This window comes from Apteryx mantelli, chromosome 4 (genome assembly GCF_036417845.1).
Source record: "Apteryx mantelli isolate bAptMan1 chromosome 4, bAptMan1.hap1, whole genome shotgun sequence".
Taxonomy (NCBI): domain Eukaryota; kingdom Metazoa; phylum Chordata; class Aves; order Apterygiformes; family Apterygidae; genus Apteryx; species Apteryx mantelli.
In genome coordinates this window covers 20904093-20921241 of record NC_089981.1, presented here as the reverse complement: position 1 = coordinate 20921241, position 17149 = coordinate 20904093, and the positions used below count along the sequence as shown (strand labels likewise).

The window sequence follows — 17149 nt, the reverse complement described above, 5'->3', positions numbered from 1 at the left end:
AGAGTCTTGTCTGAGTGAAAACTTTCAGTTCTTTCAGTGAAGACTTTTAGTTCAGTGTGGTGTTAGTCTTATAATGAAAAGCTCTACTTTCCTGTTCCAGAGGCATTCAAATGCATCACAGTCACTCTGTGAAATTATTCGTCTAAGCAGAGACCAGATGTTACAAGTACAGAACAGTACGGAGCCAGATCCACTGCTTGCAAGTCTAGAAAAGTAAGTTGGTTGGTTGAACTTCTCATTTTCTATTCAGTTCTTTAAAATAGTGGCATTTAACTTCTGCTCTTTAAAACACTTGGAAATGGCAAGCTCCACTTTTCCTGATGAACTTTGGCTACCTGCCATCTGTCCGTGTGTAATTTGAAATAGCTCAGCAAGTAAGCAGAGCCCGCTTGGATGACTTCCTTGATTGTTTCACACGCTTATTCTTGTCAGACTCTAGTATTTTGCCTCTGCCTAAAGAATGTTAGATTAAAATATTTCCTGTGCCACCGAAGTTAGCAGGATCAGACCTGTGGAGGTCAGCTTGCTACTGTGCAGAGTACACATGGGAGACGTTGGCTTTGGTCTCTTGATTATTTTAAGTTAGATTAACTGTTGTTAGCAGAGGAGGTGTTCCTACTCCCTTCTTCCTTTTGGCAGTTCTAGGTTTGTGTGGCTGTGTGGCAAGCTGAATCTTTTTTTTGATCTGGCTGAAAACTGACAGTTTTTGTAGGGTTGGTTGTAAGCCACATCAAAAATGTAATATGAGAGAGGGAGCAGGAAGATGTGGTTGGGGCAGGGAGGATGGGACTGATTAGTCTTAGTGATACCTGCTAGCTTGAAATAACTGAGGCTTTAATTTCTCTTATCCCCTTTACTAGTTTTACAAGGGAAAACAGTAGCTAATTCTGTTAACTGCTACATCCTAAAGTAGTGTTATGTCTGACATCAGTGCTTTTCTTTTCAGGCAAGAAATCATAGAGCAGCTGCTGTCTAATATTTTTCATAAAGAAAAAAATGAATCTGCAATAGTCAGTGCAATCCAAATATTGCTGACCTTACTTGAGACAAGGCGACCGACGTAAGTGTTGCTACTTTTATTTAAATTATGCCTGCATGATTTAGCTGGACAGCTATTGAGCTAAAGTCACTTCTGTGTACTGAGTGACTGAACCATTTTTGTGGCTTGCTACAGCTGAAGTAGTAAAAGAGCAAAACAAGTGATAGCTATTGGCACTATATTTTCAGTAAATGATTGGTCTTTCTGTGCTTATTCTAGAAACTAGTTTAAGCTCCACTTAAAAGATCAGACTAGTTAAATTTTATCGGTGTATGTTTCTGGAAGCAAGGTACAGGGTACGTACATGCAGTACAGTGGAGTGAGTATTGACTTCTTTTTTTTTTTTAACCCTGACTCTAAGTTACTTGGAATCTTATTACAGCTTCACTTGGAGAAACCAGTAGGCAGAGCTTTGATCTTTCTGTGGTACATTCAGTTTCTTTATATTATTCAGAGTAGCCTAATAAATTTCTTTCTCTGCCACGAAAAAGGAAACAGATGTGATGATTAATCTCTGTTGCTGAAATCATACTGGAAACTTCGAGCACAGTAAGCCTATGGTTATTAGGGCTGGTGTATAGAAAATACTATTCCACTGTTAGTTCACACTTAAATCTGTAGCTTTTTGTCCTTCCTTACTAATTCTTTCTATTTACATGCCTTCGAACAATGACACTCTCAAAATCTTACCTTAGTAACTTTTTAGAACTGATTTTGATATTAATTATCAGACTTTGCTTGTGTGTGTTTTAGATTTGAAGGCCATATAGAGATCTGTCCTCCAGGCATGAGCCATTCAACATATTCAGTCAATAAAAGTGTTTTAGAAGCCATAAAAGCACGACTTTCATCCTTCCATGAACTCCTACTTGAGCCTCCAAAAGTAAGTGAAATCTTGTGTTACCAAATGAAAATGAAGCGAGACTTTCACTGCATGACTATTTTAGACAGGTTCTAATAACAAACAACGCAGTCTGTCTGACAGCTTTCAGGCAAGAACCTAAGCTCCTTCACAGCCTGTTTTGAGCTTTGCTCTTCATTATGGTTGTTCCTGACACAGTGGTGTGTGGTGGAGTTTTTTTTGTTTGCTAATTGACTTACTTTTCCAGCTTAAACTTTGTTCATCTGGCAAAATAGCCTTGAAGCAATTGCTTCTTTCTGAAAGCAAGGACAAGATATTTTCTATATATTTCAAGCTAAAACAGGTGTGTGCCAAAAATAAGTGTAGATAAATCGGAAAAGTGGTTATTAGAGGACATGAAAACATCTTCTGAAATACAGTACAGAGGAGAGATTTACTTAAGAAGGTCAAGGTAGGTGAATTATGCAGACAGATCTTAAAACTCCACAAATCGTAAAACTCCAGAATAACTGGCTGCTTAAAAATTCAGGCTAAAGGAAAAGGGAGTTGACGTGCTTGATGGTAGCCTTTCAAAGAAGGGTTCATGTTAAGCTGACTGTCTGGCTTTCTCTGAGGCAGGTCCCGTTTTCTCCTTGAAAACGTTATCTGGATAGGAAAAATGGACTGTGGATGCTTCAGTTGTATGGGGGCATTGTGCAGCCTTGATGTGGGCCATGCAGAAGTCCCGGGCATGACCATGACCCAAGCAGACAAGCTCCACTGCATGCGCCCTGCATGCCAGGCATGGCAAATTCTTAGATTCTTTACCCCCCCCCCCTTTTTTTTAACTGAAACTTCTATTTTATGGTAAACAATGTATTCATGTCATGCTGTTGTAAGAGACAAATACAACAAGCTGTATAAAAAGGAGTTTTACCTGTAATCCATTTCACTTTGACACCCAAATTGACGCTGGCAGGATCTCAGCTGGAGTACTGTGCCCTGAATTAGGTGTCACAGTCCATGAGAGATAAGGACCTGTGGGCCAAAGTGAAAGCAATGATTAAAGTCTGTAAAATACAAGATACAAGGTGCAGGGGGGATAAGGGGGAAAGTAAGGTAGTGGGAAGAGATTGTTTTAGCCTAGAGAAGATGAGACTTAAGCTTTCAAATGCATTAAGAGGTAATGAATGGACAATTTCTTTGCATTTTATCTTTATTGCGACAACGTGACAAGACATGGATCTATATTTCAGTAAAGCAAGGTCAGGTTAGATATTTGCAAACTTCCTGGTGGTTGGAAATACTAAGCATTTGAATAAATCATCTAGTGAAGCTACCGAATCTGTTATTGGTAGCTCTGAGCAATAGTTAAATGAGCATCTGTTAAGGGTACACCTAAATTTTGCCTTAGGTAGGGAATGGATTGAATGACTGCCTCCTGATGAGGTGGGTAGTGCTAGTCAGGCAAAGAGGACGTGCAGGGTCAGAACTTTTTTTAGATGGTCTTTTTGTTGAAATGTTTTTGTCTATTGTGATAGGGAGACGTTTTCCTGATGACTTTCCCCTGCTTGTATACTTCTTGCTGGTTTTGTAGCTCTTGCAGCAGTTAATACCAGGTTTTCCTGATAGGCTGGTACTTAATTGTGTGGCAACAGGTTTGGTCTGTTAACCATGTAAATTCCTATTTTAAAAAAACCTTGGTGCTTATAATACAAGAAGCAGTGCCTGGAAAGACAGATTCTTACTCTATGGGAAGTGACTTCTTAAAGAAAGCTAGAATAACGTGCTGCAGAAGCTTATTGCTTGATGAAATTGTTTAAAGTATACTATGTCAGGCTTGCTAGGGCATAATAATATCTTAAAGGGAATGTCCACCCAGCTGTTTATGTATATTGTGGTAATGTGTAGTATAGCTGTACGTGGATTAACCAGTGAGAAGCGTAAGTATTTCCAAATTCCTTTTTAAGATGGGTGAGAAAGCACCTACTTTGAGATCCTGTAGTAACCACTCAATTTTTAAATAGTTTTTGCTTTCATGTGGCCAGCTGTGTTTCAGTGCTCCCTATCTATTGAGTTAAAATAAGCTATAGTGTTCAGAACTAAAAACAACTTTTTTTGCAGGCGGAGGTAAGACTGTTACTGAGGGACTGGTTATAAATATTTTTAACTGTTACTCTAATTGAGCGTAGTAATGGTGAGCTGGCTTTAAAGTGCTATGTTAATGGTTTTCATGTACCTCTCTTCTCTTTCAGAAAAGCGTCATGAAGACAACATGGGGTGTATTGGATCCACCTGTGGGGAACACACGTTTAAATGTGATTAGATTAATATCTAGCCTATTACAAATAAATACAAGCAGTGTGAATCAGGAGCTTATAGAGCTTAACAGCATAGGAGTTATACTGGTAAGAACTTTATGTTACCTTCTTTATTTTTGTGAAGCGCAATTAAGATCTGGCCTAATCTTTCTGTCATTGCAAATAATTTGTAGTACACTTTCCAGTGTAATTTTTCAGATAGTTTGTGTGTTGAGGCTTCCATTGCACTGTTTGAGAACTCTGAATATCTGATTTCGCTCTTCAGTTCAGTTTGAATTCTGCATTTTCCTCTGATCAGCTGAATGGCTTTTTACACCTTCATAGATATGATGGTTCTTGAAGTTTTTTTTCTTAACAAGCTTATTTTTCAGATCTCAAGTTTTTGGCCACAGTTCAAAGCTTCCCTGCAGTTTTCATCCCTTTCCTAAGTTGTTCCATCAAAACCTCTTTTCCTGCCTTCATAATATCCAGGGCACCAAATGGGGTCTCAGTGCTGCTCTGTACAGGGTCAGCTTCCCTTGTTTGGTAGCTCATGTTGCTTTCAAAGCCTCTTCTTGAAGGAAAACTGTTGCACAATTAACTTGCAGTCTGTTAACTGTTGGCTTTTTTGCTGCTGTGGTACGCATGCTTTGAGTACGTCCCTTCCCACCTCCTACTTCAACTATAGTAGGACACGTTCTTTGCTGAAAACCATGTTTAGGTCGACCAAAAAGTTTAAATGCTTGCATCAGTTAGCGAATGCCTAGCAAAACAGCCTGGAATTTATACTGCAGCTTTTAAATAGAATATGTAAAGTGCTGTTTTTAAACAAGTAGATGATGATTTAAACTAAATTCAGTGATGTTGAACATGCTTTTCTGATGCAAGTTTCACATAGGAAAATAAAAGCAATAAATAGCCGTATAAACTTCTCAGTGGTTTCTAGTGTTTGCTACTGAAACAACACAGTTCATCTCTACCGTGCAGACTTTGATAGGAATAATAATGATCTAATTCTGGTAACTCACCTCTGGGGAGAGGATGTCATTAGTTTAGGAGGGTTGGAAGAGGATTGAAGCTCTTTAAATGTATTTTTGAATGAGGCTTCAATGGCACTGTTTATTGTTCCAGTCATTGCACATACTTCTGTAACTCTAATTCCATTTTGCCAGTGACAATCATTGGAGTCTTGCAATAAAAATAGTCTGAAATAAGTGGCCATGATGCTTTAAAAGCTATTTTTCCTGTGTTTAAGAGGAAAACTATAGAGAACCAAGAACAGGATTAGGTGGGTGGTATTCATTGCATCTCAACCTCAATACCTCAGTATTTGTCTCTGTTTTGTGCAAGGTATTTAATAATCTTAAACTGCACCTAGTTTACCTGAAGTGGCAAGAGAAATCTAAATCTGTCAAGGGCGATTCATGTCATAAATAGCATTTCTGACTCGGGGGCTCTCTGGGCTGCAGTTAACCGAAGGAGTGTAGCTGGGGGATGTCGTTGCATCCTCGTCTTTATCCGTTCCCTGAAAATGCGTTGCTGGTTGCCCCCAGGGTTACTGCAGTTACAGAATTTGTTCTGATCCTGTATGCTAGACCTTTTTCTGTTCAGATAATAGCAAGCACAAGAATTAACTTTTTTTTTTCTAGGTCGCATGTTTTCTCTTCCAGAATACTTATTTGTAAAATTTGAACAACTTACTTATGCATAGTCACTCAAATAACTTGCTGGGATGAGACTGTTGGTTATGTTCAATGCAAAGACCCTGGTTTGCGTGAACCCCGTTGAACTTGTTTTTCAGGACATGTTCTTCAAATACACGTGGAATAATTTTTTGCATACTCAAGTGGAAATCTGTATCGCATTGATTCTTGCAAGTCCTTTTGAAAGCACAGAAAATGGCACAATTACAGATCAGGATTCCACTGGGGACAATCTTTTACTGAAACATGTAAGTTGTGTTTTCAGGGGGGCGTTTCTTGAACTTCCCCTTCCCAGGATATTGTTGCTGTTGCTCTTATATATAGTACAATTGTGGTATGGTTTATGTATATAGAATGAACAGGAGTATTTTCTGGGTTTTGGTAATATGTCTGTTCATGTTGTTAAATTTGGAGGTTCTGCAGAGATTTGGGGAGGGAGGGGGATTTTTTTCCTGCCCTCAAAGGGAGTGTGTATGCAGAGCTGCAAGCACCTTCTTTTCTTGAAAGAGCAGTTCCTCTTATTTTTAGGAATAAAAATACTATTTCAGTAGCTATGCCGTAGTACAACTCAGCAGCTACAATCAAAAGAAGTAGAATTAGAGGAGGCTTGGCTCTTGGGTTTGTGGTTGGGATCTGCTGCTTCTGAACTTTAAATCTTTTAATGAACGACTCTATCCTGAACTTAGCTTATCTTGTAAAATTTGGTATTTGTTAAAATCAATCCGAAAATGCGTACTAGTGTCCACGTAATTTTAAAAGTATTGAGTAAATGTTTGTTTGTTTGTTTTAATAGCTCTTCCTTAAGTGCCAATTAGTAGAACGAATACTTGAAGCATGGGAGATGAATGAAAAGAAACAGTGAGTAACTAGCTTTTGTTCATTTGCTGCGATTAAGGTCCATGTCAGATGTTACTTTGGACATGAACGTTTGACCAGTTCAGAACTAAGCCAACTAATATTTTCTTGCTTCTGTCTTAAAATGCCATTTTTAAGGAGCTGTCTACTGAAGTATACTGTATATTCAGTGCTTTTCACAACTTAATTCTGTTAGTGGTGTATGGAAGTACTATTTTATGCGTGATAAATGGAATAATTAAGTTCTAAAAACACACATTAACACTTGGATTAAAGCTTTGAATTAGCATTTTCAGTCATTGAACTTCCTCTCTTAAAGGCCTTCTGTTTCTCATTTAGTGATGTCTGAAGTTCAGACTTGTTTTGGGGTAGTACTTTAATGCTCTTTTGCCTTATCATTTGAGAATATAATCGAACCTAATTCTTGCCCTGTATAAGCTGTTATTATATATAGTCTGTGCAGACTGGTAACGGAGTCTACCCGTCTTCAAGTTCAGGAACACATCGCAGATTTTGAGAGGGGCAAGGGAAAAACGCTTGCATGTTTTTCCTCCGGTTAGCGATTGAAAAGGGTTTATGAACACGCTGAAGCATAGCGGAGAGGAACAGACTCCAAAGTAGTTAAAGCCGAGTCCTCAGTGGTAGAATATCTTCTCAAAGCGTGTGCTTGAGAGAAGATGGAAACTTCAGGTAACTAAGATTGTCTGACGCTGTGTTGGTAACAGGAGAAAAGCCCTTAATCTTGACTTGATGAGGTACAACAGCCCTCTGGTAAAAGAGCTGACCTGTCAAAATACTGAACTGGCTGACTGGCTTGGCGTTGCTAGTTTGCTGGTGTGTTCTGTGAGAAACAAATGCTACTTCCCCCTCCCAAATCCTTGTTCCTACTTGATGTGAGTTGGATGGTAAATACACGGCTGGTGTAACAGACCTGGGCAGAAGGATCTTCAAAGAGGTGAAGAGGATGGTACAAAGTAAGGGAACTCGAAGTGGGATAGTGACTTGATTTAACTGTAGAAATAAAATAGAAGATGCTTGGAAGAGCACTGTATCATGCTCTCCTGAGGTTATAGAGAGGTCATTGTGGTTTTTTGTTTTTTGTTTTTTTTAATCAGCAATTACTGTCTTTCGTTTGAGAGTGTAGAAAGTTATTTTCATAGATTCAGCCTAAAGATGATGAGATGTTCTCGATCTGGTGCTTAGAAAACATTGGTATAAATCTGAGATTGTACTTATATCTGGAAAGAATTTCTTCTGCTGGTAACATCTAATATACTGATTTGCTGGGATTAATAAGCATTTGCTAACAAAAGATATGGAGTCATATCCTAGAGTTTTGGCGAGGCAATGACAAGTCAGTCCACTCATCAAATGCAAGCGCTCTTTGACGTATCCTGCGTTGTAAAATACCCTTTTGCCATCATGCAACACGTGTGGCTTGTTCTGAATGTGCATTTTACCTGAGCAGTCGAGGAAATGGGACGGGAATCTCTCAAGTTGTTCCTGTAAACAGTGGTGTACCGTTTCATCCCTGGCACTTTGTGTTGACCTGGCTTAACTACAGTGCTGTGGTTACCTCTTGTGGAGGGTGGTTATGGTGAAAAACAAGTAACACGAACCATGTATACAGAGCATCTGCTAGATCCTGAGCTGCTTATCTGCTGAGGGTTTCAGTCAGGTTCACAGGAGACTTGCCAAGCCAGCTGAGTAGGTTGCTTGCTCGTGCTCTCTCTCTCTCTCGCGCGCGCGCTCGCTCGCTCTCTCTCTCGCGCTCTCTCTCTCTCTCCCCTCCTCTCCCTCTCCCCCCCCCCACATCAGTTTAAAGAAAAAACCACACCACCAAAAAACCCACAAAACACATAGCAAATGTCTGACTATTTTGCAGCTAAATGCCAGAAGTTCAGCCCAGGTTTGGAGTTCTAATTTTAGCTCTTTGGTCAGATCTAGAGCAGTTCCAGCTGGTCATGGCTACCTAAAACACTAGTCTGGAAACTGATACTTCTGGTTTCTAGAAAGCAGTTCTGTCATATAAGAATATCAGATCTGCCATAGCACTTTAACTTTTAGTGGGTACTTAAATATTACCTGTAAACTTCAGGAAAGCGATAGTCCATAGTCCCAACTTAAATTTCAGTTTGTCAAACCTTTCTGGCTATGTATACTAGAAATAACTTTGAGAGACTCCTACATTATTAGAATATATAGGGTGTAAGGAGTTCTTTTCTTTTGATAGTCTTAGGCTCATAGCTGCAATAATGCTTTGTGTATTATGATGTTGAAAAATACACTTTTCCACAACTGAGGGTTGTTTCCCCATAACTATGGGTCTGTTGTTAATTTTGTCTTGATCTTGACCATGCTGCGCCGCCTTAGTTTCCCCATATGAAAAAATGTGTAAGCAGCAAGAATGTGTTCAAATACTCGGCATTTCCTTGGTGATAATTTACATGCTTGTTAGTCTTCTAGCTTAGGGTAGCCTAACCAGTTTGTCTTAAATTCTTGAGTATTTCTGTGACCCTTCAGCTTGAGAACCTTTAGGTTATTTATCTTGTGTAACTTCCTTGACTTTACCATGGTGTTTTATAACAAAACATACGAACGCAGTTACTCTGAACGCAAACAGTTTGAACTCCTTTCCTCTCTTGCAGGGCCGAAGGAGGAAGGCGGCACGGCTATATGGGTCATTTAACAAGGATAGCAAACTGTATTGTGCACAGTACTGACAAGGGGCCAAACAGTGCACTAGTCCAGCAGCTTATTAAAGGTAACGTTAATACCTCAAGCTTCTCTTCGCTGCTTTCCTTATCAAATTTGGGGGGAAATGAATCCTACCTGCATAAAAAGGCAGCTTTTGTGTAAAAGGAAAAAATGTTGATCATTTCTGACCCATTCAGTTTAAAATCGGCTATCCTTAAATATATATTTGTTTCTTCCAAATTTCCTGAGCAGTATCAAAGCTCCTTAAAATACATATGAAGAGATACTGACCTGCTTAGCTTGGATCCGCTTGCTAGGCAGGGTAGTCCATAGGGATTTAGGAGGATGTATATGTTCCTTGCATTAGTTCTGATAGCCTTAATTTTAAGAGCAGAGGAGAAAAGAACAATTAAAAGTTAAGTGATGCTTCACTGTCAATAATATTTATTTATTGCTCCTCCTGTTTCCTATCCTAGAGCTTCCGGAAGAGGTCAGAGAGCGATGGGAGACATTCTGCACAAGCTCTTTAGGAGAAACTAATAAAAGGAATACAGTGGACCTGGTAAGTGGTGTGAAGTTTGCCAGTTGTCACCGTTTACTTGGGTCCCTGTTCCTTTTTGCTGGGAACCCAGCTTTGCTTCAGTCTTTCCAACTGCCGTGCTGTTGAGATAGTGTCAGCAAGTACATGTAGTAGCTGAGCTGATGCTTCTTTAGTTTCCTTCTTAACTATAGCTACACCACTAATACTTAGTATGAGAGTCTTGGCAGTAGCTCACTCTGTAGCTCCTCCTGGACAACCACTAAGAAGGAAGATGTCCTTCCTTGAAACCTCTGTGTTAGGTTCCTTGAAACCTCCTGTCTGCTCAGAGTACAGACTAAAAGTGCAGAAGTTGGTGTTAATTTCTTCTTGTACAGTATGTATAATAGTGAGTTTTTATGTAATGAATTTTAATGTAAAATTTATATTTTATAATTTAAATATTTAACCTTTTATATGTATTGAATTTTTCCCTTGTTTAGCAATTTCACCTGCTGGACCAAGGTCAAGAGAAACCTCATCTAAAGAGGCAGAGTTTTAAGCTGATCTATACTTAACATTATAACAGTTCTTAGCTTTTAAGATACCTAGCCATTTATTTGGAATTACTCGGCTTAGCGGTAGACTTCCCCAAGCTCCACAAAATTCAGATGAATGGAAATATGAAGCATTAAAACACACTTTCATGTCTAAAACTCACTTTGGAAATATGGTGACTGGTTTTGAATTCCTAAAAAGTTACAGGCCTTGTTTCTGCTCTCATGATCCAAGACTCATGAGAATTAATTGGCATTTATTGTGAAGACAAAAGCTAATGGGCAGTAAAATGTGGCAGAGGAGATGGTAAAAGACGGATCTCGGAAAACTCAGCTTGTTGTTTTACTGAGTCAAGTGCAAGTTATACTTTTTGCATGGGTGGGTGCTGAAAGCAGCCGTTATGGAGCTCCCCAGTCACGCTGCCCCGGAATCGCCACGCTTGTGTGTATGACCTCTTAGACATGTTGCTCAGCTCCAGACACTGAGTGTTTGAGCTCTTCTGATAAGTTCTCAAAAGCACCCTGGGGTAAAAAGAGGTTGCCATAATTCATGTTTACACCTGAAAAATGTTGAAGTGCGGACGCCCAGTGTCCCCAGGACAAGGTCTTAAACTTTTCTTAATTTTCTGTGGATTAGCCTTACACTTAAAGCCGAGTAGACAAGTAGACTTGCTTCCTTTCTTGAAGGCTTTCCTGTCCTAAGCAAGCCGCTGAGCACTCTCTAGTCAGAGGTGATGTGATAGCGCCTGACCTGGATGCTGGAATTGTGGTTTGCTGTTGTACTTGATCATCTTTATTCAATACACTGGATGTACTATGCTTGGGTGACCTAATCTTTGCATGCGCATACTGTTGTTATGTGAAGTTCACATATAAAAAAAATGCATAAATAAGTTTGTTATTTTAAAGCTACAAAAATAGCTGATCTCATGAGTATTTTCAATGTTTCAGTCATGCAGCTCTCAAAAAGACTATATGGGAGCCCTTAGTGGAGCAAAGTATGTGGTCCTGGGATGCCACCCATGAGGAGCTGCCTCTGTGACCATCAGATTATTCTCACTTTTTCAATTGCTTTGTATTGGGGATGTTACTTGCAAAGCTATCAATGCTTCATCCTTTTCATCTCCTTTCTTCAGCCCACCCTCTCACGCTTTCGGTTTTTTGGTCTTTCTAACAAGTTCTGGTTACATTTCGTAAAGCAACAGTAACTGCAGACTTAGTTCTGCTACACGCTTGCTTCAATCTCAGGCTCCTCAAACAGCTTACAGACTTCACAGGAAGTTTATTTTTTGTTTCCACTGCTATAAATGGATACAAGTGGTAGGCAATACTTTTCTAAGCTTACCTGCTTAAACTTCTCTAGCTAGAGATACAGCTTGAAGTGAAACAAATGTGGGGGTAATTGTTCACGTTATCTTTAGGCAAGATGTCTTTAATGATGCTGTTATAGTGAAGAATGCTATGCAATTTGTAATAATTAGGTTTGCCCAAGAGACTCCTTGTTTCAAAGAAATGTCTTTTTATAGCATCCTTCCAGTATTGTTAGTCATGATATTGAATGCTCATGAGGTACTTAAATACCAGATAAGAAGAATATACCTCCCCTAAGCCTAAAAATACAGCTCTACAGGACAAATTGTTCATAATTCCCCTAAAAATAACCACGTAGTTCCGTTCTCCTGTGGAAAATCCCCCTTGGTAACAGCAGGAAATGGGACCAAAAATGCCATGTATTAGGATGAATTATTTTTGAAGAGTGCCAGTGTGGCACTGCTGGCGCAAGGTGCGAGGAAGTGACAGGGCTGAACAGGAAGGAGTTTGCTTTCTTAACTAAAGTTGCTGAAATTTGCAGGGGTCATTTGTCCCCCCACTAAACCCCAGGATAGTTCTTCCCCGTAATGGTTTGGGTGGAGTAACGCTAGAGGTTTTCTTCTCTTGGGTTCATGCTATAGCAGCTGTCAGGAAATGAAAGTCGTTATCCGATGGCTTCATGCTCTGCTGGTTTGCAGAGAGCTTGGGGGAGAAGACAGTGTATTTAGCTAAGAGTCCCCAGCTTGCTTCTTTTACAGCAGTAATGGCAGGATTTCTGCTGCAGATTAACTTGTTTATTTAGTTTCAGTTATTACTAGTGAACAACTTTTCAGTGTCCTGTGTGCGTGTGCGCCCCCCCAGTCTGTCTTCCTTGTCATCCCCCCCACAACAAGTTGCAGTTGTAGAAGGAGCAGGTATATTAAATCTTGTCCTCCAAAAGTGTGCTGACGCTTGGGTCTCCAGGATAGTTTGAGTTGTGGTATAGGGCCCTATATAATTACAGTAAAAGGTGCAGACTTCGCAAGATTTGGTGTATTACTGTTCTTACTGCTTCTTAGCAACAGCCTAGTGTTAAGCTTGACCTGTCATATTTACTTCATAAATTCAAATACAGCTTCAATTCATACTTTGAAGTCAGCCTTCACCTAGTATGCAAACTGCTGTGCAGGGCAGAGTGGTGGATGTGCAAGAGTAGAGCACCCAAAATGATGGGGCTTTTAAATAAGCGTTGCACCGGGGGAGGGAGGGAGCATAAAAGCACAAGGTACCTTTATTGCGTGTATTGCCCAACTGTAGTGTCATCCTGCGATATGTGTGGGAGTGCAGAAAGATGTCTGTCTTGTATGAAGTCTTGCACGTTCCCTATGTAGGTCTTAAGGGTCAGCTGTTGGTACTTTAGCCTGTTGCTGTCCCAGCTAAAATTTCTTCTGGAGTCCTGTGCTGATGGAGGACGAGTCCTTCTTAGAACACGTTGCTTAGGCAGCAGCGTGGCTGGACAGACGATTCTCCCCGGTTCTGTGTCAGGTCATCAAAAAATCTGCCTGTTCCAGGGTAATGTTTAAAATGATTGTTGCTGTTGCTACAACTCCAGGTTTACTTCTGCAAATAAATATTGATTTTTTTTTTTTTTGAAGGTGGATTTCTTCCCCCCCCCCCATCTACTCAACTTTCTTTTTGTAACTGCTATAGATATCCAAGACAGTTTCTCTTTAATTTTCATGCATTCTACCTACTGAAAGGGAGGAGGATCTTGGTGTGTAACTTAGAATTTCGGTGACTACTAATTCACTTGTCACTCACTGTATATCTTGCAGTGAAAAGACAAGATGCAAGTTTGCCTGACTTAGTTTTAGCCAGTTGTCAGCCCCTGACTTGCCATATGCTAAAGGCTCATTCTGAAGTAGCGTAACCTCTTGCTTTTGTTTTTTACTGGGCGCCCAGTGCTTAGGTATGGGATGATGCTATTGAAACAATTCTGAGGCTGTTTTATGTGGTACAGCAGTTGGAAAAACTGAAGATAACTCACTTTCTCTTTTTGAGATGAAGTCAAGATTTGGGCAGATATTGCAAGTGTACCTGAGCTGCTCGCGCGTACTAAGTAGGTGACTCGATTCCTTTGCCTAGGTTACTACCTGCCACATTCATTCTTCCAGTGATGATGAAATTGATTTTAAGGAAACGGGCTTCTCGCAGGACTCGTCCCTGCAGCAGGTGAGTTGAATTCTTCTAACAGCATAAGCTTCTCTCTCTGTTCAAGTATTTCTTCAGTGATCACAAGCAAAACAGAATCTAAAGCTTAAAAGAAAAGGCTCTCGTGTGCCCACGCAGACCTGTTCTGTCCAACCTGGAGATGTGGCTTTTAGTGCAATTCACAGCATCTGGACTTGCCTTCAGATTTTTAGTCCTTGATCATGCTGTATGCGCAGATCTCCGCTCATCTATTCATTTAAGAAAGTCTGAATGCTAAGAGAATTTGGGGATCAGCCAGCCTGAAAGCTTAAATGTAAGCTGTGTCCAGCTTGAATTTCTGATGGCTTCATAGCTTATTAACTGATTTTAATATGGTGGTAGCGTGTTTTTGGAGTACTTTGGGGATGATTTGATTACGAAGCACGTTGGTGCCATCTTTGGAGGAGGGCAGCAACTTTGTAATAGCACTGTCCTCTCTGCAATACGCATCTCCTTCAATTCTCCCCGTAGTGGTGAAAGAGCAGGAGCTGCTGGTGCATGGCCACAGAGCACAAGACTGCGGGTACAGCCTTTATGCAGAACACAGTAATAACTGGATTATTAACCAAAATCTTACTTTAACCTTGAGCTCATACTAAAAGCTATGTTGTAACTATGTAGTCTTGAGCACCAAGACTGACTTTTGTACTTTATCTTCTACAGTATTCATAATTATGAAGTTTGACTGGGGGTGGTGGGTCTAGTTCTAAGAGATTCTGTTCCGTTTTTATCTGTTTCAGTGATCTTGCACATGTAAGATGCACCTGAATACAGACTTGATAGGTTGGGTGCCTTCTGTAGCAGCTCTAGTGAGAAAGTAAGATCTTTAAATATATCTGTGCTTTTCATGCACCCCCTTAATGATCTTTTGTGTCTTGGCAGTCACAGCAGTTCCAGGTAGTTCATCTGCTAGAGAAATGCAGATGGTCTACTGCTTTAGCTTTCAAGCCTGTCACCGTTTTCTTAGTATTTATTTTTAAGCTAGGATAGTGAAATCTACTGTTTAAGTTGTCTTGTGAGGAAAGCAAGATACTAGACAAATCACCGGGGGGAAACGCATTGAAGTTACTTAAAGAAATATCCAGTTACAACAAGCTCATTCATAAATATGTTTTTGACTTCACCTAGAATACCCTATGTGGGCCAGTATTTAAAGGAGGGGAAAAGGAGGTAGATTCTCAAGATTTAAGTGCCCCTGTTAGGAAATGGGTAAAGGAGGAAAAATACCAACTTAGGAACCTATTCACCTTTGATTTATTGTTTGTCAAATGTAACTTCTGCCTGTGCTGAATTACATTTGCTTGGATTTCTTTCTTCTAGCATCCAAATCCGATTTGATACCATGTTGTTTCTAATGAAGACCCTTCAGTCCACAAGGGGAGGCTGCTTTTTTTTCTTTCCCTCCAAAACACTTATTTATTAGGCTTCTGAAGAATGGTTTAAAACCAACTTGAAGCTTTCCATCAACCTAATCGTGGCATGTAAGACTTCTTGTGCCATGAGTATTTCACATGCTGTCTTTCTGTAGCACTGGAAACTCACTTCAGGAAAGGATTGCCTGTTATTTACATTTTTATCAGCTGTGTGATCCACGCTTCCACTATTTGCTCTCTCTTTCGCCCTCCACCAGCTTAGCACCACTTTCCATCCCTCTCTAAATCTGAGGCCGCCTCTGCAGACTCGGTTGAGGCCTGCTCCCAGTATGCAGCTTGATAAGAGCAAAGATTTTTGGTGTGTAACAGGAGGATATATTACCTTTACCTGTCTACAGAGAGAGACCTATTTAAAAGCTCTGTGAAAAAAATATGTTAAGAGCACAGGATAAAGCTTCCTGTCTTGAGTCTCAGGCAACCCAGCAATTTATAACTATTTTATGTAATTGTTGTAGACAGTTCTGATTTAGTGATTACAGTTGAACACTAGTTTCATAACCACCTGAAGACATGAACCTCATGTCTAATTTTTATTTATGCTGGTGAGTGGTGTTCATACAGCTCTGCCTTGTGCTGTAAGGTAGAACAAGCCCATTAAACTTCTTTAATCGCTTTGCGTTTCCTCTACGGAGAGACATTTGCTAGAATATCCTAGCCTTGGTTAGCTTTACGCATGGAAATACCGCTATTAAAAGTCTCTAAGGAATGGATGATAATTTAGCTTTAGTCCTGGAAAGTAAGGGACATAAACTATGGCTATGGATATGAAAAAATACTCATGTATATCTTAATGTGTACATACCCATTATTACATGCCTTAAGGCTAGCAGTCTGTTGGGAGTTGACATTGGCATCCTTATTTAAAAAAAAAATAAAGGGGGGGGAACTGAGTCGGTGACACTGCATTGAGATGAGGATTATTCATTAGTTTTCTCTTAGTGTACCCACTGATGTCTTCTGGCTGCTGACAAGAGGCCGCTGGTGTGCGTGCCCGAGGCGGGTACCGCTAGCGGTTAACTGAATGATGAATATGCAACCGTGCTTCGGTTTCTATATATAATCCCCTTTCCACAGATCTCACGGTTTATAATTTCATGTTAATAAGAACGAAGGCGGCTTTCTCTCGTATCGGTGCCTCGCCTTATTTCCCTATTTCTTAGGGGTGCATTTGGAAAGGTGCTGATTGAGACGTGTTTAGACTAGAGATTTAACTTTCTTATTAAGAGCTGCTATTAGACAGGCTTTCAAATCGGTAAGTGGAAGTAGGTGTATAGTCGGTGTTGCCACTTAAAATGTAAAGGTTAAGACAAATCCTTTTCCTGTTCTCTGTGTTTAGATTAGAGAGTTTTATTTCTTTGGAGCAAAATGGGCAAATAGTATTTAGAGTATTATTAGAATCATTATATCACTGTCGTTGGTCCTGGGGTTGCCAGGCCTTTTCTGATTATCAGATGCAACAAATGACGTCCAATTTTATTGACCAGTTTGGCTTCAACGATGAGAAGTTTGCTGATCAAGATGACATCGGCAAGTGAGTATAACATTATGCTGGCTTTGATTATAGTCCTGGTAGTTTTTTGGGTTTTTTTATTGTGTATTTGACTGTGTTTTGATGATAAACAGCAGCCTTTATTGATGTGGAGCAGTCACCAATGAGTCCTGTCTTT

The 17149-nt window shown here is 40.0% G+C and overlaps 1 protein-coding gene across 7 annotated transcripts in view; it reads left to right on the top strand.

Annotated features, from left to right (window-relative positions):
- PPP6R3 (protein phosphatase 6 regulatory subunit 3) overlaps nt 1–17149 on the top strand; it is a 61199-nt gene that overhangs the window by 27717 nt on the left and 16333 nt on the right. For 5 of the 7 annotated variants that reach the window (XM_067295929.1, XM_067295928.1, XM_067295927.1 and 2 more), the window contains 10 exons: nt 101–213; nt 947–1060; nt 1793–1922; nt 4136–4288; nt 5982–6131; nt 6677–6741; nt 9387–9502; nt 9912–9997; nt 13945–14031; nt 16916–17013. In XM_067295929.1, the coding sequence (XP_067152030.1) occupies nt 101–213; nt 947–1060; nt 1793–1922; nt 4136–4288; nt 5982–6131; nt 6677–6741; nt 9387–9502; nt 9912–9997; nt 13945–14031; nt 16916–17013 (1112 nt within the window). The remainder of the gene's footprint in view (nt 1–100; nt 214–946; nt 1061–1792; nt 1923–4135; nt 4289–5981; nt 6132–6676; nt 6742–9386; nt 9503–9911; nt 9998–13944; nt 14032–16915; nt 17014–17149) is intronic. The other 2 variants (XM_067295932.1, XM_067295930.1) reach the window with 2 other exon arrangements.